At 46.4% G+C, this 27,662-nt stretch overlaps 2 protein-coding genes across 2 annotated transcripts; both read right to left on the reverse strand.

Annotated features, from left to right (window-relative positions):
• Positions 1-211: 211 nt before the first annotated feature.
• Positions 212-6,241, reverse strand: LOC112609287 (keratin, type I cuticular Ha7-like). The gene is made up of 7 exons (XM_025361839.1): positions 5,813-6,241; positions 4,303-4,385; positions 3,079-3,235; positions 2,617-2,778; positions 2,416-2,541; positions 1,836-2,056; positions 212-1,078 (listed from the first exon to the last, which is right to left on the reverse strand). Exons 1-7 carry the CDS (start codon positions 6,239-6,241, stop codon positions 964-966), a joined length of 1,293 nt encoding a protein of 430 aa, XP_025217624.1. The 3' UTR covers positions 212-963.
• A 9,493-nt stretch (positions 6,242-15,734) lies between these two features.
• Positions 15,735-19,600, reverse strand: LOC112609283 (keratin, type I cuticular Ha7). Its single transcript, XM_025361836.1, has 7 exons — positions 18,589-19,600; positions 18,319-18,401; positions 17,334-17,490; positions 16,828-16,989; positions 16,623-16,748; positions 16,226-16,446; positions 15,735-15,843 (listed from the first exon to the last, which is right to left on the reverse strand). The coding sequence occupies exons 1-7, from the start codon at positions 19,078-19,080 to the stop codon at positions 15,735-15,737; spliced, it is 1,350 nt and encodes a 449-aa protein (XP_025217621.1). The 5' UTR covers positions 19,081-19,600.
• Positions 19,601-27,662: the final 8,062 nt, after the last annotated feature.

Raw genomic sequence — 27,662 nt, forward strand, 5'->3', positions numbered from 1 at the left:
CAAGTCTTGACTCAGCCACCAGCTGAGAATAATAACAGCTGCTGCTTCTTTGCAGGGCTGATGCGGGGCCCTGTGACACAATGTCGACGAAGCCCCAGCCAGTGCCTTGCTCATAATGGGCATGTCATTCTAAAAGCTCAATTTAAGTTACCTGTCCTGGGACTTCTGGTTCATGTTCTATTGTCTACAAATTCCAAGCCAGACAGCTGCCAGGACCCACCAGTGGGGCTTACTGGGGAGCTTGGATGGGTCAGGTTGTTTGGGTCTTTCTAGACTGATAGCAATTACCATCACTTAGTATTTTCAGAGTTTTGCAGCGGTCTGTGGTGCCGCAGACTTGAGCTCTTCCTTTACACAAGGACCAGGTGGCTTATCCAGATAAAAGGGAAATTTTACTTAGCATCTATATTTTAAAAGTTCTATCTGTAAATCTGTCTCCAAATACACTCAGTGAAGTCCAAGGTTGGGTATCTCTCTTCTGTGCCACTTTGCCGCATCCCATTTTTAACTCCAGCCTTCACTGGCTTTGCCATCTCCCAGAACCACTCTGGTGAACCAGCCACAACCCCCGTCTACAGAAGCATGTGGCTCAAGGAGTTCCCAGCAAGGCTCTCAGCATGGGATGGAGATGCTGAGGCCAGACTGCGCTGGGCTCATTCTGCTACAGAAGCAAAGTTTAATAGCAAAATAAAAACAAGGGTGCCTGCCCCATCTCAGAGAGATCAGGAGGCAACAGAAGAGAGAAAATGGTGCACTCGAGGCACCTTGAGGGGAAGAAACACAAATTCAGTCACAGGGGCTGAGCTGCTGGACTCAAACACCTATCCACAGAGTGGCACTGTCTCTCTTCAGTCTCCTGCCTGGCTGGCCAAGGAGGCAAGGCCCAGGTAGCAGGCCTGCAGAGCAGAGCCTAACGAGCTGAAGACACCTCCCCTTTCCCAGCACCTTGGGCTGAGGAGTGTGTCAGTATCCAGTTGATGAGCAGAGCCCATGGGTGGCCCGGGAGCAGGGGGCACAGGCTGCTGGGGCTGGACTGGGAGTGCTGAAGGCTGGGGTCGCGCATGGGTTGCAGGGAAATCTGCATAGAGAAAAAAGATGTTTGAAACGTTGGCATGAGAAGTATGTGAAAGACAAAAGTATATTATAGACACGTTAGAATTAAAGAGCGAAAGAGGACTTTAGACCTTAGAGGTCCCTCTGAGCCTGAAAGGGGCAATGACGTGCCCATAGTCCACAGTGGAGCTGGGGCCAGAACTCAGTGTACCTGTGTACCAGACCAGGGTCACGTCCCATGTGGAAGGAACACAGCAGAAAGGCAGAAAGGCCAGAGGAACAAGAACTGCCCAGATGTCAGCCACTGATTCCATTTAAACACAGCCCCTCATAGTGTTCCTTAGTGCTTAAAGGGGTATATCAGCCCTCTGACCCTTTTCACGGGAACTAAAATGAAAGAGAAAGTGCACATGCCCTTAGCAATACTTTAAATGCTATCAGCACAAAGAATACTCGTTACTGGAATACTTCTCCTAGAGAGAATTTAGCAAAACCTGAATGTGCTGGGCACTCAGTATTTTAGCCCCCTTTGGGAGTAGCCGGCAACTGGGAGCACAACGTTGTCAGCAAAACAAATGCCATGACCTGAAAACTCCCGCACACCCTCATCTACATCTAGGCAGGCATTCGCTCACCAGGCCTACTGGTAGCAAGTTTGTCTCCAAAGATGGGATCTGCAATGCCACCCCCACCAGGCCTCCAGAGCTCCTTTTAGGTCATTCCCAAGAGAAGTTATCTGTTTTTGCACATGGTATTAACATAGACAACAATAGGGCACATACTTGCAGTCCTCACTCTCCAGAAGGTTCCGGTACGTGGCAATCTCATTCTCCAGCCGGGCCTTCACGTCCAGCAGCACCTGGTACTCCTGGTTCTGCCGCTCCAGGTCGGCCCGGATCTCAGACAGCTGTTCCTCCACATTGTTGATGAGGCTCTGCATCTGGGCCAGCTCCGTGCCAAAGCGGTCCTCAGCTTCACACAGGGAGTTCTGTAGACAGTCCCTCTATAATATCAAAGAAAGAAGGAAACAAGTTAAAACTCATGGATCTCTGCCTCCAACCTCTTATGATTGTGACACCCCAAGACATTGCCAGGTCCAGAGGGCAATCTAACTCCCTTTAGCTGTCCTCAGCCAGAATAACTAACACTCTTCGTGGTAGACCTTTAAGATCAGAGCCCTCTGACCTGAGTTAATGTTGATTCACTCAACATCCACATCTACAGGGAAGTGCTTAAAAAAGAGATGAAACCAAGGTTTAAGCTGAGTCCATGGTTGGTGTTTGAGGCCTGTACTGACCCTAGAGAGCTGCTCATGGGTAGTGAGAGCCAAGCTGGGTCTCCCATGCATACAGAGGGACTCACCAGCGTGTGCTGAGCCTGAAGCTCCACCTCCAGGGCGTTCACTGAGCGTCTCAACTCCAGGATCTCCGACTGGCAGCACTGCAGCTCCTCGGAGCAGGACATGGCCTGCAGGCTGATGCCTTCAGACTGGAGCACGGAGAGACACGGTCACCTACCTGCCCAGATGGAGGCCAATCCCCACTGCTTAGCAGTCCCCCTCACCTGGGCTTGGAACCACTGCTCCACATCCTGGCGGTTGGTCTCCACCATGGCCTCATACTGGCCACGCATCTCCCCCAGCACCCTACTCAGGTCAATGGTGGGCTCAATGTCCAGCTCAATCCGGAGCTTGTCTCCCAGCTGACCCCTCAGAGTGCAGGCTTCCTGTAGGCATCAGAGGAGTATGACCCGCCTGCAGAGCCCCCCACTGCCCTTCACCCAAACTCTCAACTCCCACTTTCCATCCTCCCCAGTAATTTCCCTGTGCTCCTCTGAAGATAAACCGCTGCCTGCACCAGCCCAGCAGCTTCCAGAAGCTGTGGACGAGAAGCAATCTCCCACCAAAAGCCAGAGCTCACCTGCAAAGCTTCAATCCCAGGCAGATGGAAGCCTCCATTTTTTCCCCCAGATGAGCCTGAATTCACCTCCAGAAAGTCTCAATGCATCACACCAAGGGTCACACACCTGCTCATGGTTTTTCTTGAGGCAAAGCAGCTCTTCCTTCAGGGACTCCAGCTGGGCCTCCAGGTCACACTTGGCAAGGGTGAGGTTGTCCAGCACCCTGCGCAGGCCACAGATGTCAGCCTCCACCAGCTGGTGCAACAAGCGCTCTGTCTCATACCTGTAACAGGGAAAATACAGGAGTCACAGTTACAGAGCAGGAAGGGGCACCAGGACATGACTCCCAGCTCGCAGCTGTAAGTCCACTGTTCTGCCCTTTGCCGTCTAATTGTGAGTTGGCTTTTCCTGTGTAGTGTGCTCAAAGCCCAGAAAGCAACAGAATATTCCCCACTCAGTCAATACTAAGCACCTGAGATGAACCAGGGGGAACAGCTGGTACTGAGGATACTGTGATGGACACACAGCCAGCACCTGCCTTTACAGACAGATGGCCCAAAAGGGAGGTGGCAAAGTAACCAGGTCTTTGCAACACGATGGAATCACTGCAGACCCCTCTCCACAAGCCCCATACTCAAAGGGACCCTGGATTCCCTCTTAGAGTAAAAGCCACATTGCCAGAGTGAGAGGAAGGAAATGGCTTTCTTTAGCTCTAGAAGAGTGAGACTTGCACAGTGCCCTGAAGAAAGATGATAAAACCCAGTGCCCCTTCCAGCACCCAAGGTAGACCCTCCTTAGGTGGTGTCAACCCTTTGACTTTCACATGTTTTTGTCTTAGGCTATGGAGCATGATTTCTGCTATGAATTATCAGCACTCACAAATTAATCAAGCTGCAGCACAGAAACATATCCTTATTAAAGCAACAGTTTCTCAGGAAATTGCCTCAAGAAAGGAAAATTTGGTACAAAATTTAAGGCCAAGTCCCAGCTCTGCCACTCAGTACCCACATGGTTTTTGGCAAGTCACACCAGCACCCCCAGCCTCAAGGGTCCCCACCTGCAGAGGAGATGCTATCCCTGCCCCCCTGCTTCACAAGTTTCTTACCAGGTAGATGATGCATTCTAGCACATGTTGTAAACTGTTAATGCTAAACCACTGGAGAGTGGATAGTTTTTCAGGATCTTGAGCTTAATGCCTTTTGTTCTCTCCTGCTGTAACTACTGGGTTGGGGTCTGGGTCGATGACATCCGATGCCACATGAGACAGAAGCAGCCAACTTGGCATTGTCCCATCCCCATCCAACCCCAACTCACTTGGCTCCTTCCCATCCCTGTCCAATCCCAACTCACTTGGTCCTGAAGTCATCCGCGGCCAGTTTGGCATTGTCTATTTGCACAACCAGCCTATTGTTCTCCGATTTGGTGCACAGAATCTGGGATAAGAAAATAGGTTCAATAAGTGACTTACTGATCCCAGAGACGCCTATAGCCTCAGGTGAGAGGAAGTTTTATTGGCTGAAGTTGAACCTACAGCATCCCCCTGGACGACACAAACTCCCAAACATGCAAGAGATGTTTTTGTGGTGTGGGAAGAAAGATTTGCAAGAGACTTCTTGGAAAAGGATGAAGACATAGAGTCAAAGGAACCAGGAGATGGAAGACAGTAGCAAACTGAACATATAACAAAGATTTGCTTTCATTTTGCCAGATAGGATGCTTAGCCCAATATAAACAAGAAGATCTGGCCAGGCGCAGTGGCTCACAGCTGTAATCCCAGCACTTTGGGAGGCCAAGGCAGGTGGATCACCTGAGGTCAGGAGTTCGAGACCAGCCTGGCCAATATGGTGAAACCCCATCTCTACTAAAAATACAAATGTTAGCTAGGAGTGGTGGTGCACGCTTTTAACCCCAGCTACTCAGGAAGCTGATACACAAGAATCACTTGCACCCAGGAGGCAGAGGTTGCAGTGAGCTGAGATTGCACCACTGCACTCCAGCCTGGGTGACAGAGTGAGACGCTGTCTCAAAAACAAACAAACAAACAAAAAAAATCCAGAATCTAGGCCACAGAACAGTGGACTAACTATGAATGTTTTAGATAAAGTAGGATCTGTTCTAAAGAAGTTCTTTCCTCTGGTTGTCCAACCTCCCCACAGGTCTTCTCTGAATCTAGCCAGGTTTCTGTAACCCCTATTTTGACATTCCTTGTCTTCCTGGCTCTGAAACTAAGATGTAGGCTCTTCAGAAGCTTTAGCTGGATAATCAAAGGTGACAACGGATATGCATAAGATGCTGATGCTGTTGTGTGGATAGACACTGCCTTGGCAAGGATGTTAGGAAATACTCCTTTTGCCCTGTTTACTGCACCGGAAGTTTCAGCATACAGCAACTGTCATAAACACAGCACGGTTTTTGCATGGTTTTCATGAAATTAGCATGGTTTTTGTGACTATGATTTAGGGATTTGATGTGCTGAAGTTAAGTAAGCATGAACTCAGAATCCTGGAGAGATAAATTCCACATCTCACCCTTTACAAATTCCCATTCACCTTCACTCAAGAGATTCTCTTCCCACATTTAAAAAAAAAAAAAAAAAATCCACTGCTGACCCAGGGTCAGTAATCCTTTTTTGTAAAGGGTCAGATAGTAAATATTTTAGGCTTTGCAGACCATACAGTCTCCATTACAATGACTGAACTCTGCCACTGTTGTACAAAAGCAGCTGCAGACAACACACAAATGCATGAGCATGGCCATGAACCAATAAAACTTTATTTGCAAAAGCTGGTGGTTGGCCGGATTTGGCCGACAGGCAGTAAGTAGATTCCTGAACCCTGATCTGGTGCACTGCAAACCTCACCTTCTGCTGGAGCTCCTGGATGGTGCAGAAGTAGGACTGGTAGTCCGGGCACACACTGGACTCATGGCACTTGCTCCTCTCACGGAGTTTGGTCTCCAGTTCTGCATTGTCCCGCTCCAGCTGGCGCACTTTCTCCAGGTAGTTGGCCAGGCGGTCGTTCAGGAACTGCATAGTCTCCTTCTCATGGCCATTCAGGGTGTTTTCGCTGTAGGCCCCACAGATTCCAATGTTGCCAGGAATGTGGCAGGTCCCTGGCAAGGGACAAGCGGTGTGGCAGGTTGGGGGCAGACAGAGGCTGGGGCGGCCCAGGGAAGTAGACCCCACACGGACTCGGTTGGCATGTGCCGCATTAGCCAAGAGGCACAGGGAGGCAGCGTTGGCCTCTGAAACCTGCTCGCTGAGGAGGGAACTGCAATGGTCGGAAGTCATGGTGCTAAAAGGCGAGATCCTGCTTTGCCCACAGTTGGATCTGCTTGAAACCAAAATCTTCCTCCTCCTGAAGACCTTATATAAGCCTTAGTGGGTGTTGGTGCAAGAAAACTGGCATTTTCCTCATTAATATTTATGTCAATTGTTATACAATCACTCTATTAGTCAGTGGTTTTTGTTTCCTATAAAGAGTTAATGAGCTCATGAAAGAGGCCCTAACCTCTTGCTTCCCATCACTGCAGGGTCCTGGAAAATGGAGAAAACAAGGTCTTCTTCAAGCAGCCCACTTTCTGTGGCTGTGGAATCTTTCCCCTTCTGTCAGCTTATGTGTATGAAATAATCAAGAACTAAAGACTCCTAAAATTTCCTGCAAGTCTCTCTCACTCCCACATTCTTTTCCTACCTCTGACTGTTCCCACTGCAGCAAAACCTAAAATATCAGTCAATCAGGCACATTGCAGAAAGGGAAAAATCATGATTTGTTTGTTTTGATAGATATTTATAGAGTGCCCAGTGTGGGACAAACACACATCTAGGCTATCTTGTAAGAAGGGGATTTTAGATTTCAATAAGAGAGATAAGAAAGTAAATGATCTTGATATTATGAAGACAGTAAAAGGAGGTATTTTTTTTAAAAGAGCTGCAAAGATTTTGAGGCGGAAGAGAGCTCACTGAGAGACCAGAAAAAGACTTCATGGAGTAGGGGATTTTCCAAATGTGTATTGAATTATATTTTCCATAAAGCGTTGGGGAGTGAGTTTCTCTCAGAGAGAACAAAATAAACACAATCAAACATTTGGAAAATGGAAAATAGTCTAGTTGTGTTGGTGTTTATAATGGAGACATTATCCCCAAGCCCTGGAAAGTTGCATTGAGTCCAGGTTATGAAAAGCCTTGAATGCCAGGACCATGGTCTTGAGGTAAAGGTGAGTGAAAGGTAGGGATCTGCCCTGGAAGATGACTTTCAAGTATAAGGAAAAATAAATAGCCAGGTTCCTTTTGAAGGAAAGTGGCAGAAAAAAGGTGGAAAGTTCCTTCATACAAATTGTTAGAAAACTGAAAGTGAAACCTAAGTTCCAAATTGATCTTGGTTTGTGAAAACTAACACACTTTTTAATACTCCTTGGGTTAAAGAAGAAATCAAATAAAAAAAATTTTAAGTATTTTGAACTGAATTAAAATCAACACACAACCTGTAAAACAGATGTTAGCAATTAAGACTTTCCCTGTGCATACGTGAAACAGATAAGCAGTTTGGGGAGTGAGAAAAAAAAAGGCTCATAATAAAACTGATGGTTTGCAATTTTCAGGAAATAAAATTATGCTTCTGTGTACTGGAGTCTACAGGCTAATTAAGGCAGGCAGTGATTAACACTTTATGGTGTCTGTTCTCAGGGCCTCACCCACCTTCCCAGGCCTCTTTCCTTTCTATTGACCCTCTCACCAGATTGAGTCCCTCATCACCCTTGTTTACAGAAGATACATACTAAAGAACTTTGATCTTTCATCTTTTGAAATATTTTTGCATTTCTTTGAAATGCACCTACCTTGATTGTCCATTGCTTGGGAGACTCTAGAACAAAATTTAAATTTCCTTAATCTTCAGACACACTCAGAGCATCAGAAGCTTTATAGCCTCCCTTATTTCTAAAACAAGCCAGTGACCATTTGTTCAATAAACCCTGGAAAAGGGCAGCTAGCCAGCTTCCAGTCTACGCTAACAAAGATGCTACCTTGACCCCATTCCTAAGATGAATGAATTCACCACGAGGGCCCTTGAAGCAGCAAGTGTGTGTTTCAGCTGGCCCTAAAACATAGCATCTCCAGGACAAAAGGGACTTCAGGATCCTCTAGTCTAGTACCCGTTTGCATTAAATCCCCTTTAATGGCCTTCCTCTAACTAGTCATCCAGTCCACCATTTTCCAGGAGAGCTCACACCATCAGTTCCTGTGGCTTACAAGCAGCTTCCCACGCTTTGTGCAAGACACTGGTATCCAGAAAATTAACAGCAGCTAGCTCAGCCTTAAGGCACTCACATTATAGAGAATTGTTAGAAAGTCTTCACAAATCTACCTTTGTGTTACCTCTCCCTGTAGCTTTCTTTGGGTCATTCATTCATTCATTCAACAAACATTTATTGAGTACCTACTCTGTGCCAGCCAGGGACTGAGCCAGAGGCTGGCAATATTTTGGCAAGTAAGTCAGAGAGTTGGCCCTGTAGTTCATTTACTCTCCAGTTCTCCCCATGGTGTCCCATACAGGATAAATCTAATCATTCTGTCACATTCTCAGTTCTTTGTGGCAGATGTGAGATTTCTCACTCATGGTTCTGCATTCAGCATGGTTCTAAATCCCCTTGCCATCCCAGGAATATTCCTCTGGACATGCTCCGTGATGTAACAGTTCCTATCACTCTTAAGTGGGGGCTGTACAGTGGGATTTCTGATGAGTTTAGATTGAAAGGCTGCCAGTAGATGGCCAGAAAACCTTCTTGCCTAGGACTTTGGTGTAAACCATGCTGGTCCCACTGGCTGTTCAGCATGACAACCAGCCAGCCACCACTTGGTCCCATATACAGTCAATGAGACCCATGGAGACCCTTCCCTGTAACTCTATACAGATGTGGGTGATATTCTCCAAGGCATGGCTTACCTTGTCCTGGTGACTTACTTTAAGTGTCTGATATTCCTGAACTCCTGTTATACCAAAGCCCTTCTCAAGGGGATGGGGAATGCAGAGATGAAAAGGAGAAATTTCCACCCTCAAAAAGCTGAGAGCAGAAAAAGAGGTCACGTAACTCAGTGGAGGGGTAAGTGACTGGGCCTTAGAGATATAGAAGGGCCATCAAAGAGACTTTGTCTGGAACTTAAGATTGGGAAGACTTGGATGGGCAGGAAAGTGGGAGACAGTTTTCCAGAAAAAGAGGATGAACAGGCCAGGCAAGGTGGCTCATGCCTGTAATCCTAGCACTTTGGGAAGCTGAGGCGAGTGGATCATGAGATCAAGAGATTGAGACCATCCTGGCCAACATGGTGAAACCCCATCTCTACTAAAAATACAAAAATTAGCTGGGTGTGGTGGTGGGCGCCTGTAGTCCCAGCTACTCGGGAGGCTGAGGCAGGAGAATTGCTTGAACCCGGGAGGCAGAGGTTGGAGTGAACCGAGATCGCGCCACTGCACTCCAGACTGGGTGACAAAAAAAAAAGAGATAAACACAAGAAAACACTCAGAAACAGAAGTGGGCTCAGGAGAACTGGGTACAACTTCAGAAATGCAACAGCCAACAACAGGCCTGTCCCAAGTGCTGGATCCCCAAAGAAATGAGTTTGAATGACACAAAACGTCAACCCAAAGAGCCAAATTGCATTTCTAAAACCTGTAAGACTGAAGTTTGTACACCTCTATGCTAAAAATATTGTCTGCTTCTATTTTCGTAACACCTCCACCAGCGGTTGTCAAACTTTAACCATCAACCCCCAGAGGGCTTGCAAAAATGCAGATTTCCAGGCCCCACGCCATAGTTTCTGATTCAAGTGGCCTGGGGTCAGGCCGGGGAGTCTGCATTTCTAACAAGTTCCCATGTGACACTGATGCTGCTCGTCTGGGGACCACCCTTGGAAGACGGAACCACCGCTCCATAGCAATAGACAAGCTTTGTGGTGACTTCATCCTAGGTAAATGAAGCACCGGGTCACAAAACAGGATTTGATGAATTCAAGAGGAGCCCGTGTTTGGATTACTGTACTTCAAATCAGTTAGCATGCAGTTTTCTCCAACGTAAGAAGCAAGTTCTGTTTGTTTTCCTAGTTCGCCCTTCTTTGCGGAGGTTTGTTTTAGGAGGATATCTAGGATGAAGGAGAGAGGAGAGACAAGAAGGAAAATATGAACACTGTGTTGCTTATGCCTGTGGGGAAGAGGCCACTCCATGTGAAAAACAATGTTTGCAGACGACAGAGAAAGGTCACATGAAGTAATATTTATTGACATCTATTATGTGCAGAGAACCAAGCTTGGCACTTGGTATACAATATTTTACTTAATTCTCTCTCACACACACACAAATCTATATGCCCAAATTAGATAGACACCTATATGTGCCACCTACTATGTTATTTGACCACCTACTATGTTATTTGACCACCTACTATGTGCCACCAAATATTATACTATGTGCTTCCCATATCGTTGTGTCTTTTCATCCTTATAACCACACTACAAAGCAGTTACAAGTATCCCACTGTAGAGTGAAGAAAACAAAGCTCAGAGCAGTTAGGGAAGTTATCAGAGCTCACAAAGTTGGAATGAAAGTATGGGCCTTGAAATGTCAGCCCAGGTCTGCCTGAGCCTGAAGTCCAAGTGCTTTCTGCTCTGCCCAGTGACCCAGAAAGGGGCAGATAGTGGAGTCTGGACTGAACCGCAGGCCAGCACTCCTAGACGCCAACTGTCCAGCTGGATTTATTCAACAAATAGCTATGAGGTTCCCGCTCTGAACCACACAACTCACCTAAAGAGCTAGAGACAGAACAGAGTCTTCTGGAGGTTTTCGAGCAGATGAAAGAGAGAAAGGAGAAATTTTAGGAGATTAATCCAGTGCCTGTCAACCTAAAATAATCAAAAGGCTCAGGATCTGGTTAAAAGAGTTTTTGCAAGCATGGCACGTGAGAGCCGTCTTCTGGGGACACACGAACACCGAAGAATGGCAATCAGTACTCCCAGTGCGGGGGGAAAGTGAAGATCATTTATATAGGCAGAAATAGAGGTGCTGAACAGAATTACAACGTTTTCCATACAAAGGCTAATGTACAGATGTAAGATCTGATTGACTGCTGTTGATTACACTCTCGTGGGGATGCTTAACATTCTGTTGTAAAGAGGCAGTAGTCACAAGAGCCTCCTTCTCCAATGTCATTTACTCCAGGTTTGAATACAAACAAGGGAGTCTGGTTACTGTGTAACATGTCAACACACAAGTCAGGAAGCAACAGTCCTTGCAGGAGAGAAGAAAAACAGCTATATGGCATGACCCAGTTTCCCAGGCTTAATTTTTACCTTGGCATAATAAATTTAGAAAGCCCTGACATTTCATTTTCTTTGTTTGTTTGTTTGTTTTGTTTTGTTTTGCTTTTAGATGGAGTATCGCTCAGTCGCCCAGGCTGGAGTGCAGTGGTGCGATCTCGGCTCACTACAACCTCCACCTCCTGGGTTCAAGTGATTCTCCTGCCTCAGCCTCCGACGTAGCTGGGATTATAGGCATGCGCCACCATGCTCGGCTGATTTTTTATTTTTAGTAGAGACGAAGTTTCACCATGTTAGTCAGGCTGGTCTCAAACTCCTGACCTCAGGTGATCCACCCGCCTCGGCCTCCCAAAGTGCTGGGATTACAGGCATGAGCCACTGCGCCCGGCCCCATTTTTTTTTTTACATGCCCAGTGTGCACCCTAGAGTGGGAACACTCAGTCTCCATTTCGTGTGCCCTCCAGCACGTAATACAGTGTCTTGTACATAGTATTTACTCAATAAATAGAACACAAAAGAGTGACGGGCTGGTGGTATGTGCAGAACAAATCCGGCACAGAAGAGAGAGGGCAGGAGGGGGCTCTTCCAAGAATCCAGGCAGGATGTGATGGATGCCAAAACCAGCCACCAGCAGTGCTGATGGAAAGGAAGGCACAGAGGACATAGATGCTGCAAAAGGACTCACAAGACAGGGCAACTTACTGTACATGGGGTCAAAGGAAGAAGAGAAGCCGAAAGTGGCCCCAAGGTCACCCCCAAGTTCCTAGGACAATTGTGTGCATCAAGGAAGCTAAGAAGTCAAAGGAAAGAGCTGGCTGGAGTGGGAGAAGCTGCATTCAGGTTTGGAGAGGATAAGTGTGACATGTAGCTACCTGGGACTGGCCTCTAGGGGGTCCTGGGTCACTGAGAAATACTCCTCCTCAGATCCTAAAACATATTTACACCTGGCAGGCAGGTAAAGCAGGTAGGCTTAGCCCAGGGGCTCGTACCTGAATAGGAACAGTGATTCTAACTGGGAGAGTCTGTGTATCACCCCCAACCCCCAGTGGGGATGCAATGTTTGGAATCTCTAAAACAGATGGCAGGGAAGCTATTTTAGTTAGAGGAAGTGTCATTTGAAAACAAGCATAACCTGTATTCGAAATGAGCTGTCTTTTAGTCATGATATGAGTTTGGTATTTACGTTTTTGAAAGTTAAAACATTAAGTGAGAAGGCAAGGTATCTTTATATTCATTAAGTGGGAAGGCATGGTTATAAAACACTGAATTAGGAAGAAAAAAGATAAATTAAAAAAGGTTCACCAAGCTGAGCTCATGAAGATTATTAGTGGCCATGAGAACAGTGAAATTGATTTTGTTCTTGGTCAGGAAGACAAAGAGAAGATGCTGAGAGGAAGGACAGGAGGATGGGGCACACACCATCAGCCTTAGGTACTGTCATGCGCGTCCGTGTGAAGAGACCACCAAACAGCTTTGTGTGAGCAACATGGCTGCTTATTTCACCTGGGTGCAGGCGGGCTGAGTCCGAAAAGAGAGTCAGCGAAGGGAGATAAGGGTGGGGCTGTTTTATAGGATTTGGGTAGGTAAAGGAAAATTACAGTCAAAGGGGGGTTGTTCTCTGGCGGGCAGGAGTGGGGGTCACAAGGTGATCAGTGCGGGAGCTTTTTGAGCCAGAATGAGCCAGGAAAAGAAATTTCACAAGATAATATCATCAGTTAAGGCAAGGACCGGCCATTTTCACTTCTTTTGTGGTGGCATGTCATTGGTTAAGGCGAGGCAGGGCATTTGCACTTCTTTTGTGATTCTTCGGTTACTTCAGGCCACCTGGGCTTATATATGCAAGTCATAGGGGATGCAATGGCTTGGCTTGGGCTCAGAGACCTGACAGGTATCACATACCATCGTCTACAAAAAAACTATACAAATAAAAAATGTTCCTGTTCAGGAAAGTCCAGAAATTCACTTGGATCTTCTTGGCTTCCCAGTGTAGACAGTGGTGGGGGCAGGAATGTGCCCTTCCCCAGAGCTCTCTCGGTGACTGCAGTGTCCACCCCAGTGGCCTGCAGCTGTTCATCCTTTCTCCTTTCCACTTTGCTGGAATTTGTGAGAAATGGCATTTGGTGTCAAACAATACATAAGTGCATGGGCCTCATGAGCCCCAACTGGTGTTAACCACGCGAAGGCTGGGAAGAAATATCACATGTCAGTGCCCAGGCAGTGCAGGATTGGTGAACTGAAGATAGATGGGCTCAGCACTAGGTGGCTCAGAACCAGATGTGGCCCCCAACCAAGGAACCAGAAGCCTCGGGGGGGAGGAAAATAAGAGACACCTGGTTGCAATTATTGTGGCCAAAGCAAAGCCTATTGGGCCACATTCAGGGCTATATCCATCCAGTCAGTGAGAGTATGTGAGGCAGAGAGGCATAGAATGTCCAGTCGGGAGAATCACTTGCAAGAAGAGATGTCTGGGATTTGGTACCAGAGGGAGCCCTGAGCTCTCAGGCTAGGATAATGAATGTGAGTAAAACCCCCAGGGTCCAGGTGTCCTGACCGGGCTGGTAACCCACCTGCCAGCCTCTAGCCTTCATTTTCTGTGTACCTGAGTGGCACCTCCTGCCACACCTAGCCATGGTACCTAACAGGTAGAGCTTGTCAAGGGTGTGACCTGGCCAAGAAAGGTGGGGACAGGCCGGATCTCCACAACCCCATCACACTGAGGGTTGGTCACAGCCATTTCTTAAAACATGACTCTTGTGGGTTCCTCGTTAGAAGAGCCCACAAGTGCCCACCAAACAGTCTTGTCCTCTGACAGCCCAACGAATGCTTTTTTGGATTCAGTTAGGCTACTTGGAGTGAGAAACAGGCCTCATGACTACAGAAGGTGACTTTTATTACTGCATATACATGAACAAGGAGTATGACCAAACTTCCCAGCCACCAACATAGAAATCTAGGGCCCCGATGCTGAGAGTGGGTTCTGCTACTATCTCTTCAGCTCCTTTTTCTCTCTGGGAGGAAGAGACTGTACCTGCTAGTTCCCGGGGAGCCTCAATAAACCAACATCCACTGAACACCTTCTAGATGCCAGGAACATTAGATGCATTACCCCTCAACCACAGTGAGAGGTAAATACAATTATCCTACTTCCACAAACGAGGAATAGGTCTCAAGAGAGTGCAGCGACCTGGCCAACTTCACTCAGCAAGGTGGGTTCAAATCTCACTTCAGAGTCACGAAGCTGGGATTTGAATCCAAGTTTCCCTGACCCTAGAGAAGATCCATCTCCACCACACTATGCTACCACGAAGAAGGACCAGTTTTTCATTGCTCTTTGCACCAGGGCACATGGATGACCTGAGACCCAAGAGCTTCATTCTTCTGGACATACTTGGTGCTTGCCGTAAACTGACTAGCGTGGTGCGGGAGGCAGCAGCCTCTCCGGGCTGCTCCTCCACCTGCTCATAACCGCGTCTGGCTATGAACCACCTCGGCCTGTGCCAGAGCCACATCCGAGAGGCAGGCACGGAGTTGGAGTGCTCTAATGGCAGCAGCAGCCCTCACCGCCAGCACCTCCAAGACAGCAGCAGAATAGACAGCAGATGTATCAGTGGCAGCGTCTCTCTGGAGAAAACTACAGCCTGGAAGTGACCCAGGACAAAGACCCCAGTCTCCAGTGCCCAGTCTGGGCCTCTACATTTGGGAGAGTGGGCGGGAACTCCATGGCTCTGTGAAAGGGGCCAACTGGAGTGAGAGGAAAAACTTGGCAACTTGGCCCAGGCAATTCTCAACACGACCTTCCTTTCACAAGATTAGAACGCTAAGTGATGTGATTTTGCTCTTGGACAAAATACCAAGAGGCTGAAGATGCCAAAATCATGGTAGGGACATGTTAGCTCTGAGTTGTTTTGAAAGAATTCAAACTTGGCAACTAGCATCACTTCCTTCCACCAGTCTGTAGGGATCCCTGGGCAAGGTGAATACACATCCAATGTCAGGAAAGGACCTTCATCCAGAGGCCCCAGAGCACCGCAGGGAGCTCCTGGAAGCAAGATGTCAGGGCCAGTGAGGACACAGGACCTGACGACCAGGACTCTCTGACAGTTCACATACAACCAACACCAGGGGGACAGCACTTGGTGCAGGAAAGAGGTTTATTGACCATTTAATGCAGGGAACCCAGTGACATTTTAGGAGATTCTGAAACACTGGAATAGAACCAAAAGGACCAAGAAGAGACACTGGGAAAAAGAATCACTTTCATGGAAGATAATTACAACATTTCAGCAACAACAAAAAATACAGCTTAGAGGCATAGGCAGGGAGACACTCCTTGGAAGTGTCTGCTACCCGTTGATTTAGGGAAAATGCCTCAGTGAGTCTGGTCTTTCTGGAAGGAAGACTGAGCAAGGTGAAGGCACTCCTGACCCCAGTGCAACCAGCCTCAACCTCCTGCACAGGAACTTCGGGCCTTCAGAATCATCTCCCCATGCTGGCTCCATGGCCAGAGGAAGACCCACCGGTGACAGGGCCACAGCTTGGACAAGAAGTACAGGAGGCAGGCGTGGAGCAGGGATTGCAGGGGAGTCTGCAGGGAGAGAAAAAAAAAGAGTTACATTAAAAAGATGTTTCAGTGATTGATGGACAAGGGTAAGACCAGGTGAAGGCTGGGCCTGCCACCAACAAGGCACACAGACCAGATAATCTATACCAACAGTTCTTTCATCTGTGTCTTTCCACATCCAGGAGTCCTTGGGGAAGACTTGGTTTAGGGACCTGGCTACCATTTAGAGAACATTTTCTCAATAATCCAGTCTGCACAGACCACGAGAGGTTAATGAGTCACTGAGCAGGAAAGCTCAGGAAGGCTTGTTTATTAAGATGATATCTTCTGCAAGCACTTCCATCACCTCTGAGGAATTGCCTGACAGTCATGTGTGTGGTTTAGGAATTGCCCAGATTACACGTACTTGCAGTCCTCGCTCTCCAGAAGGTTCCGATACGTGGCAATCTCATTCTCCAGCCGAGCCTTCACGTCCAGCAGCACCTGGTACTCCTGGTTCTGCCGCTCCAGGTCAGCCCGGATCTCGGACAGCTGCTCCTCCACGTTGCTGATGAGGCTCTGCATCTGGGCCAGCTCCGTGCCGAAGCGGTCCTCAGCTTCACACAGGGAGTTCTGCAGACAGTCCTTCTGTAGTGGGAAATAAGGGGATAAAATGTGCAAGGCCCCCAGGGAAACTGCTAATGCCCCAAATTTTGATGGTGATAACAGGTGGGAGAAACCTGGGCGGTGAGACCTCCAAAATAAAAGGCTACTAGGCCATGGCACGGGGCATTTGCAGTGCAGTGAGGGTGAAGGACACATACCAAGGTGTGCTGGGCTTGGCGCTCCACCTCCAGGGCATTCACCGTGCATCTCAGCTCCAGGATCTCCGACTGGCAGCACTGCAGCTCCTCGGAGCAGGACATGGCCTGCAGGCTGATGCCTTCAGACTAGAGCACAGAGAGACATAGTCACCTCCCTGCCCAGATGGAGGCCAATCCCCACTGCTTCTGTACCTCCTCCGTTCACCTGGGCTTGGAACCACTGTTCTACATCCTGGCGGTTGGTCTCCACCATGGCCTCGTACTGAGCCCGCATCTCCCCCAGCACCCTGTTCAGGTCAATGGTGGGCTCAATGTCCAGCTCGATCCGGAGCTTCTCCCCCAGCTGACTCCTCAGAATCTTTACCTCCTGCAGAAAGGAGGAAGGGACAGACAGCCTGTGTGAAGAGAGGACCTTTGATGGAGCAGACAGCACCAGGACCCTGACCCTGCAAGCAGTAGGAGGGGAGTCCCACACACAAGCAAATGGGAAAGTCTTGCCCAGAGTGCAGTGGGGAGAGCCCACCTGGACACCTTCCTCGTGCCCAAGGCAAGTCTGCACTTTCCACAGAGGCCCTCTGGACCCTCAGACCCCCCTCAGTCCTGCATCCTGATGCCAGCTGAGCCCAGACAATGCTCTGAGAGCCCCGGGGCCAGGGAGCTCCCCTGTCTGCCCAGCGCCCTCCCCGGGAGTCTGAGCGGCCAGGGCCACACCTGCTCATGGTTGCTCTTGAGGGACAGCTGCTCCTCCTTCAGGGACTCCTGCTGGGCCTCCAGGTCGGCCTTGGCCAGGGTCGCGTCATCCAGGAGCTTCTGCGTCCCACACTGGTCCGCCTCTACCAGCTGGCGTAGGGAGCGCTCACTCTCCAGCCTTCCATTACGGGAGGTACAGGGTCAACAGGAATGCCCCAAGAGCCCCTCTCGGCTGCCCTGCCTTCCTACCTCCCACACCACCTTGGATGCTCATTTGTTCACATGGGCAATATACACTATGCTCAACCCTGTAGCTACAGAGTTTGTAGTCAGGACATTATGTCCATTGACTACATGGAAGACTGAGGCTCAGAAGCAAAACATGAGTTTTTCAGAATTCTATGCCCGGTTAATAGTAAATGCACGGACTCATCCTAAGTGTTCTGACTTCAAATGCAGCCTTTATTCTGCCATAATGGGAGTCATTTGGCCAGGAAAAAAGAATGGCTAAAAATAAGACTCTGGACCTTCAGTTTGCTGCTTTTCCTCTTTAGTTCGTTATTTCTCATTGTTTTCCTGCTTTTCCCATTCATTCAAGCCCAACTCTTGCTACCAAGGAGCTTCAATGACAATTCCTCCAGCTGATGGATTTGGCCAAGAGTCAGTGAGTCTAGCAACAACCTACGCATTGACAGTTTATTTTTGTGATGACTCAATTTTACTTCTGATCGAAAAGCAAAATCCTCTTATCTTCTAGATGTGGGAGAAAATGACATAGGTTCTAACCAATCTAGACTATAGCCCTTCTTTTTCTTTTAATGCTTATATTCTCTTTCCTCCTATATAATGACCATTTCTAGCAATAGGCTAATTTAAGGTTTGGAGAGAAATATTCTTCTAGTCAAAAACTGGTTTTGAACACCTATAATATAGGCTGAGTAATGGGGCAGGCCCCTGGAAATACAGCAGGAGAGAAGTCACACTGGCCCTCCTCGGCCTGACTTACTTGATCCTAAAGTCATCAGCAGCCAGCTTGGCATTGTCAATTTGTACAATCAGCCTGGCATTCTCGGCCTTGCTGCACAGGATCTGAGGAAAACGGAAAGACGGTTCACGCACAAAGCATCATACTCTAAGCTCCCACTCCATGTGTGGTGTCTACGCTCATGTCCAAGAGAAACCAAGAACCCAAAGCTCTCTGGACCTTATGTGGATTCCTCCTGCGAAGGCTTCTGCCTTCTCAGACCCAGCACACCCAAGCGATCCCACACCTCACCTTCTGCTGGAGCTCCTCGATGGTGCGGAAGTAGGACTGGTAGTCCGGGCACACAGTGGACTCGTGGCACTTGCTCCTCTCGAGGAGTGTGGCCTCCAGCTCTGCGTTCTCCCGCTCCAGCTGGCGCACCTTCTCCAGGTAGTTGGCCAGGCGGTCGTTCAGGAACTGCATGGTCTCCTTCTCATGGCCATTCAGGGTGTTTTTGCCATAGGCCCCACAGATTCCAATGTTGCCTGGAATGTGACAGGTCCCTGGCAACGGACAAGCACTGTGGCAGGTCGGGGGCAGACAGAGGCTGGGGCGGCCCAGGGGAGTCGACCCCACGCGGACTCGGTTGGCATGTGCCACGTTGGCCAAAAGGCACATGGGGGCAACGTTGGCCTCTGCCCCGAGCTGGCACCCAACATCGATGGCAGAGACAGAGACATTTCTTGCTCCAGGAGCCATGGTGCAAACCAGAGGGCATGAGGAGCTGCTGTAGGAGGAGGTCATGGTGTAGGGCTGAGACTGCACAGGAGCTTCAGATCAGCTGGGAAGGCTGAGCCACTGAGACTGAGACCTCCTCTCCTCCCAGCCCTTTTATACCCCGTCCTGGGTGGGTGTTGGCTCCAATGCTTTGACCTCCTGCCTTGATTATCTACCTGTTATGGTGCCATCATCCTGTTACTCAGCTGCTGAGTTTACCATGAAAAGTTTCTCAGCTCATTAATGGAATGTTGACAAATCTGAGATGCTTCTTGGCTCTTTGAAATCAGGTTGGCTGTTGGTGGGAAGTCAGAGATTCGTTGTTTCTGCTCAACAAACACCAGCAGTTGATTCAGGCCCCAAATGCTCTCTCTGGACTATGGTCTCTGTGGATGTGGTCACAATGAAGGCCCAAATCTTTCCGTCAGTAATTTGTGCAGCAGGAGAGACAGAGAACCAATGGGACCCAGTGGTTCTTTCGCCTGTGCAAGACTCAATCAGCCTTTCCTTTGAAGAGAAAATATCAGTTAATAAAACCAATGCATCTACTGATATTTGACGATTTTGAGGCGCCTTTTTTTTCTTTCTTCTTTCACATTGCATACTCCCCTGAGAAGCAATAAAACATCCAGAAGCATTGGTGCTAACTAAGTCTTGGTTGACTAGTCAGAATCAGCTATTCATTCATTTGCTCATTCATTCATCGGTTCAGCATGTTTCCTGAATATCCCCCATAACTCAGGCAGTGTTCTGGTTGCTGGACACGCAATGTCCCCTGTTCATCAGGAGTAAACAATGCCACTGAAATGTCTGGGTGTTCTACACAAAATTGAATGAGAACCATAGATCAACAAGAGTTAGTGAAAGACAGAGGATCTGTACTTCTGGCCAAGGACGTATCTAGAAAGAAACTACTAACAAACAAAGAAAAATCTTATTTGATCCAGGAAAGGGAGATTGGGCACAGAGCTCAAGCAGTATTCAAATGAAAGGTCCAGAACTAACACTGATTGAGTGCATGGGTGTGCTAGGCCTTCTACTGTGTCCTTTCCTATCTAACCCTTACCACCTATGAGGTGGTTACTCATTGCCTCCATGCACAGACGAGAAAACTAGAGTGAAGTACATTTTCTGATTGACAGTTAGTGAACCATCAAAGGCTCGATTCAGCCTCATGTCTGCTAGGCTCATTCTCTTTTCACTTCGCCATGGCCCCCCGTGAGAACAACGGTGTCATTGCCCCGTCAGTGCTGGGTCTAAGGGGAGGGAAAGAAGAGGCTTAGTTACTGGGCGAGAAATTGTGGTGAAAAGAAAATTACTGAAGGTCTTTGTGTTCCAGCAAAGGAAAAGATTTAAATACTATGGCAGTGAGGACAAGAAATGCACATTAAAAAATTAAAAGAGGCCGGGCACGGTGGCTCACGCCTGTAATCTCTGCACTTTGGGAGGCCAAGGCGGGCGGATCACCTGAGGTCAGGAGTTCGAGACTAGCCTGACCAACATGGAGAAACCTGGTCTCTACTGAAAATACAAAATTAGCCGGGCATGGTGGTGCATGCCTGTAGTCCCAGCTACTCAGGAGGCTGAAGCAGGAGAATTGCTTGAACCCGGGAGAACCCGGGAGGTGGGAGGCGGAGGTTTCTGTGAGCCAAGATTGTGCCATTGCACTCCAGCCTCAGCAACAAGAGTGAAACTTTGTCTCAAAAAAAAAAAAAAGTTACACTAGTTTGTAACATATGCATCATTTAAGACAGGGTGTGTTCTGAGAAATGTGTTGTTAGGAGATTTCTTCATTGTGGAAACATTATAGAGTGAACTCACACAAACCTAAATGGTAGAGCCTACTACACACTAGACTGTATACAGTACAGCCTATAGTGTCTGGCTGCAAGCCTGTACAGCATGTTGCTGTACTGAGTATCACAGTCAACTGTAACACGGTAGTGTTTGTGTATCTGAACATAGAAAAGGTAATGCATTGCACTACAACATTATAACCACTTCGACATCACTAGACAATAGGAATTGTCAGCACCATTATAATCTCGTGGGACCACCGCCCATATATCTGATCTGTCATTGACAAAAACATTCTGACTGTATATCCCCAATCCCAGAGATCTCCAGTAGAGCTGGAGAACAAGTCAACCAATGACGGGGTGGCCAGGAGTCATCCCTCCCAAGTGGTAGAGGGAAACCAGAAGGACAATGGGACAAACTCTAAAAGGGTATAAATAACCTCTTTTAAAAAAATCCCAATAAGTGGGAAAGTAAATGGCTGATACTAGTAGCAAAACCTTAAATATTTGAAATTGACATACTGGAAATGAGCCATTATTAAGATTTTAAATGAAAATAATAGGATTTAGACATAAAATAGGAAGCAAAATACAGTAAACAGAAATAGTGTAGCCAAATATGCATCAAATATGCATTCCCTTCAGCTACACTTCTACAAGTTTTAGAAAAATCTTAGAAGAGGGGTGGGTGCAGGTCTTAATGCTGGGAAGCAACAACTTTGGGGGTGAATTTACTTGAATGGATTACAAATTGCATTGTTACACAGCTAAAAAAAAAAACTTTATGTATGAAAAATGATAATAGCCTTACACTGAGTACAAATAATACTTAAAAGCATGTGAAGATGTGAGCATCTGTTATGTTACTTGTAAAAGAAAAAGCTTAGGGTTTTTTCCATACGTTATTGGGGTACAGGTGGTCTTTTTTCCATAAGTGATGGTATTTTTTTTTCCATAAGTATTGGGGTATAGGTGGGTTACATGAGTAAGTTCTTTAGCAGTGATTTGTGAGATTTTGGTACACCCATCACCCAAGCAGTATACACTGCATCCTACTTGTAGTCTTTTATCCCTCACCCCCTCCCCTCCCCGCAAGTTCCCAAAGTCCATTGTATCATTCTTACGCCTTCGCATCCTCATAGCTTAGCTCCCACATATCAGTGAGAATATACGATGTTTGGTTTTCCATTCCTGAGTTACTTCACTTAGAATAATAGTCTCCAATCTTATCCAGGTCACTGCGAATGCCATTAATTCATCCTTTTTATGGCTGAGTAGTATTTAATCATATATATGTACCACAGTTCCTTTTTTTTTTTTTTTTTTTTAGATAGAGTTTCACTCTTGTAACCCTGGCTGGAGTACAGTGGCACCATCTCAGCTCACTGCAACCTCCGCCTCCCAGGTTCAAGTGATTCTCCTGCCTCAGCCTCCCGAGTAGCTGGGGTTACAGGTGCTGCAACCATGCCTGGCTAATTTTTGTATTTTTAGTAGAGAAAGGGTTGCACCATGTTGGCCAGGCTGGTCTTGAACTCCTGACCTCAGATGATCCACCCACCTTGACCTCCCAAAGTGCTGGGATTACAGGTGTGAGCCACTGTGCCCGGCCCACAGTTTCTTTATCCACTCGTTGATTGATGGGCATTTGGGTTGGTTCCGCGATTTTGCAATTGTGAATTGTGCTCCTTAAAATGTGTGTGTGCAAGTATGTGTTTTCCGCATAATGACTTCCCTTCCTCTAGAGTAGACACCCAGTGGTGGGATTGCTGGATCAAATGGTAGATCTACTTTTAGTTCTTTAAGGGATCTGCACACTGTTTTCCATAGTGGCTGTATAGTTTCCATTCCCCCCAGCAGTGTAGAAGTGTCCCTTGATCGCCGCACCCACGCCAACATCGACCGTTTTTGAGTTTTTGATGATGGTCATTCTTGCAGGAGCAAGGTGGTATCGCATTGTGATTTTGATTTGCATTTCCCTGATCATTAGTGATGTTGAGCATTTTTTTTAAAGTTTATATACATATCTTTTGAAGTATTGAAAGGAAACTAGTACTTTATATTCTTTATCATATCATGTTTTGTAATTGTTGAATATGTTCCTGTTTATTTTTCTATGTTCTGTTGTGTAGCCTTAAGAAGTGTTTCAAAAAAAACAAACATATCTGAATGCATAAAATAAGAGTAAATGCCCTACAAGGTGTGATGCTGCATTATATATAAAACTGTGTGCGTATATTTTTAAAGAGCGTAAATACATCTTTGCTCTGAGAAAAAGTTGAACAAGCATCCCCATGAAAACCACAAGGGAGTCAGGGGATGTGGGTGTTGATGAAACCTGGGCTCTTGGAATTCTCTCAAGAAGATATAAGGGGTCTGGAATTCTTCCCAAGAGAAAAACCCACTCTGGGTCAACTGTGGCTCCAGTGGCCCTGAGGTCAGCCATGACTCATTCTTTACTGGGACAATCCTTAGAGGGCCTCTCCCTGCCAGGCCATCCCTCAGAGGCCTCTGGGTGAAATTTGCATTTTCCATCTTCAAAGACCCCTTTGTTCCTATCTTCCACCTCAACACATAGCATCACTATAATCCAGATAATTGAAGCATTAAAATTGTTCCCTTTGATTTGCTAAATAGGAACCATCTCTTGACCCTATCCTCTGGCAGAATTTTATCCCATTGGCTAAAATCGTGGTTCCTTCTGTCTCAGAACATATGACACTAGTTATTTCTTAAGCATCACAGCTGAAGTTTTGCATCCTTTGCGTCCTGACACGCCTCTCCAAAGCTTGATTTCTGTCTCTGGCTTGGGCTCTGCATGGTCCATTTTGCATAATGACATTGACACTGCCTGTCCTTTGTAAAGCAGAGGGCTCCTCTGATTTTCTTTGGTCTCAGAGGAACTGGCAGTAGGTGGAAGGCATGAGGCAGGTGTCTGGGATATACTCAGCTGTGCAGGTGGGAAAGAGCCCATCCTTGACATTGCAGATGATCAGCTGAGCCTCCTCTTGCTCCTCCCTTTTTTTTTTTTTTTTTTTTTTTTTTTTTTTGCCTTGAGACAAAGTCTCGCTCTCTCACCCAGGCTGTAGTGCAATGGCACAATCTCGGCTCACTGCAACCTCCACCTCCTGGGTTCAAATGATTCTCCTGTCTCAGCCACCTGAGTAGCTAGGATTGCAGGCACCCACCACGACACCCAGCTAATTTTTGTATTTTTAGTAGAGACGGGGTTTCACCATGTTGGCCAGGCTGGTCTCGAACTCCTGACCTCGTGATCCACGCACCTCAACCTCCCAAAGTGCTGGGATTACAAGCTTGAGCCACTGCACCTGGCCCTTTTGCTCCTCTTTAAAAAGAGCTCCTGGCCCCTGAAAACAAACATATATGCCAAGTTATATGAAGGGAAGTATCAGAAATGAAGAGAGAAGAGAGAGGTAGTCCTGCAGCCCTCCTTCCTTCACAGGGGCCACCTCTTCTCTTAAGGAGTAAAAGATTTTGAGCTATAATCTGTCTTCAGGCAGAGGGGAGACACTGGGTTCAGAACAGCATCACTTGGTGCCACGGCGCAGAACTCAGAGACTGTTCTGACGCATCTCTGAGTGAGAGAGAAGCAGAGGCACTGGGCGGCCCACAGGGTGTGAGTCTGATCTGCAGCCACCTGCTCCAGCTGCAGGGGAAAAATTCTGAAGACACCTAAGGAAACAAGGGCTACCCACACACCGCATCCTGATGTGAATTAACGCCAGGAAAACACCTGCAAACCACGACCAGGGTGTGTCCTGATACCACTGTGCCTGCAAGGCTCTCAGACATGCTGGGTGAGAACAGAGTCTGAGGAAGGATACCCCGAAACAGCTTTATGATTTCAAAAGTCCACCTCATAAGGCTTTGAAACAAACAAAAAAAAAAGTCACTACTTTCTTTTCTATTCAATAGGATTTTAAAATCTAGTTACTTGGGAAATTTTGGTTTGATTTTAAGTATTTTTAAAATTATTATTCTGCTATTCTGCTTTATTCTTTCTTTCTTTTTTTTTTTTTTTTTTTTTTTTTTTTTTTTTTTTTTTTTTTTTTTTTGAGATGGAGTTTTGCTCTTGTTGCTCAGGCTGGAGAGCAGTGGTCTGATCTTGGCTCACTGCAACCTCCACCTCCTGGGTTCAAGAGATTCTCCTGCCTCCTGAATAGGTGGGATTACAGGCATACACCTCCATGCCCAGCTAATTTTTTGTGTTTTTAGTAGAGATGGAGTTTCACCATGTTAACCAGGCTGGTCTCCAACTCCAGAGCTCAGGTAATCCACCCACCTTGGTCTCCCAAAGTGCTGGGATTACAGGAGTGAGCCACAGCGCCCTGCCTATTTTGCTTTATTCCTATCCCAGGTCTTAAGGTCATCAGAGACTAAATACTGAGAAAAATATCTCCATGTTCCCTCCCCTTTGTTCCCTGATCCTAGAGTTTCTTTGTCGACATGCTAGCACAGGACATTTCCCCTTATTTACCTCATACCAAGACCTAATACAAAATCCTTTAATGCAGCATAGTAGAGGTTTAAGACAATGAACTTTGGAGCCAGACTGCCTGGGTTCAGATTCTGGTTCTATCATTTATTAGCTGTGTGAACTTGGGCTGTTGACTTGACGTTTCTGTGCCTCAATTTCTGCTTATGCACAATGGGGTGGCAATAGCACCTAGCTAATGGATTTAAGTTTTAAAAAAATTGATACCTGTAAATCATGTAAAATAGTGTCTAGCACAGAGTACACGGTAAGCACTAAATAAATGTTGTGTTTTTCAGTGGATTTTACTGGTGTGTTTACGTGCTTACACCATTCATAATTCAAAAATGCTTATTAAATTACTTATTTTTTACTTATTTAAGTTAGCAAAGATCAGAAGTTTAGTCTTACTAAAAAGCTTTTGCACAGCAAAAGAAACAACAGTGTAAAAATACAACCTACTGAATGGGAGAAAGAATTGTAAATCATATATCTGATAAAGGGTTAGCCTCCAAAATACATGAGGAAGTCCTACAACTCAACTGTAAAAAATAAAAATAAAAAAAATTTAATTAAAAATGGGCTAAGGACTTCTACAGACATTTCTCTAAAGTAGACATACAAATGGCCATCAGATATATGAAAAAATGCTCAAAGTCACTAGCCATAAGGGAAATGCAAATCAAAACCATGAGACATCCCTTCACAACACTCAGGATGGCTACTATCAAAAAAAAAAAAGGCAACATGTATTAGTGAGGATATAAAGGAGTTGGAACCGTTGCACACTGTTGGGAAAATGTAAAATGACACAGCCACTATGGAAAACAGTATGGAGATTCCTCAAAGAATTAAAAATAGAATTACCATATGATCCAACAATCTCACGTCTGGGTATTTATCCAAAAGAATCGAAATCGGGATCTCAAAGGGATGTTAGTTAACACTCCTGTGGTCCTTGCAGCAGGAGTCACAACAGCCAGAATGTAGAAACAACATAAATGTCCATTGACAGATAAATAGAAAAAGAAATTGGTATGTGCAAACACTGGAATACCATTCAGCCCTTAAAAAGGAGGAAATTCTGCAATATGCAACGTGAATAAACCCTGAAGACGTTATGCTAAATGAAATAAGCCAATCACAGAGAGACAAATACTGCACGATTCTGCTTATATGAGGTATCTAAAATAGTTTGATTCAGTCCTGAAGACATTATGCTAAATGAAATAAGCCGATCACAGAAAGACAAATGCTGCATAATTCTGCTTATACAAGGTATTTAAAATAGGCACATTCATAGAATCAAAGAGTGGAATGGTGGTTTCCAGAGACTGGGGGAAAAGGGGAAATGGAAAGTTACTAATCAATAAATATAATGTTCCAGGCAAGCGAGATGAGTAAGGCCTAGAGCTCTACTGCAGTGCATTGCACCCAGAGTCCATAGAAATTTATTGTACACCTAAAGTTTTATTAACAGGGTGGTTCTCAGGTGTTCTTTCTATGATAAAGTAAAATAAAACAGAATAGATTAATGTCATGATTGTAGCAAAATATAGAAAACATGCACTTTCATACACTGTTGAGGGGGAAAATAAGTTGTACAACCTCTTTACAAAATAGTTCAGCAGTATCTGTTAAAATTACAAATGCATTTTTTTTTTTTTGAGATGGAATATTGCTCTGTTGCCAGGCTAGAGTGCAGTGGCATGATCTCGACTCACTGCAACCTCCACCTCCCAGGTTCAAGCAATTCTCCTGCCTCAGCCTCCCGAGTAGCTAGGACTACAGGCACTCACCACCATACCTAGCTAATTTTTGTATTTTTAGTAGAGACAGGGTTTCACCATGTTGGCCAGGATGGTCTCGATCTCCTGACCTCGTGATCCACCTGCCTCGGCTTCCCAAAGTGCTGAGATTACAGGCATGAGCCACCGTGCCCGGACATACACTATCAACCAATAATTTCCCCCTATAGGAATTTATCCTATAGACGTACTTACATAGACAGAAGTATAAGGATAAAAAGTATAAGGGTAACCTATAGAAGTCCTTGGTGTGTTAGGCCAGAAACCATCTCTACTGTTTTGTGCCCCCCTTCAGCCTACGGATTTCCCCTCAATGTCCCCTCAGTCCATTCCTCTGTGTCTTTCAGGGGACCATTTTCTATGGGTGCTAAGCTGTAGATGGTCATGGGGCAAAGGTACAGTAAGTAGAAAGGAGAAAAGCACAATCATAGGAACCTGAAGAGTGAATGATTTAGGAATTAGGGAAAATATTAAATTCTGAATAAGTCATTGTAGAACTATTTATTTGGC

The sequence above is a fragment of the Theropithecus gelada genome, chromosome 16 (assembly GCF_003255815.1).
Source record: "Theropithecus gelada isolate Dixy chromosome 16, Tgel_1.0, whole genome shotgun sequence".
NCBI lineage: Eukaryota > Metazoa > Chordata > Mammalia > Primates > Cercopithecidae > Theropithecus > Theropithecus gelada.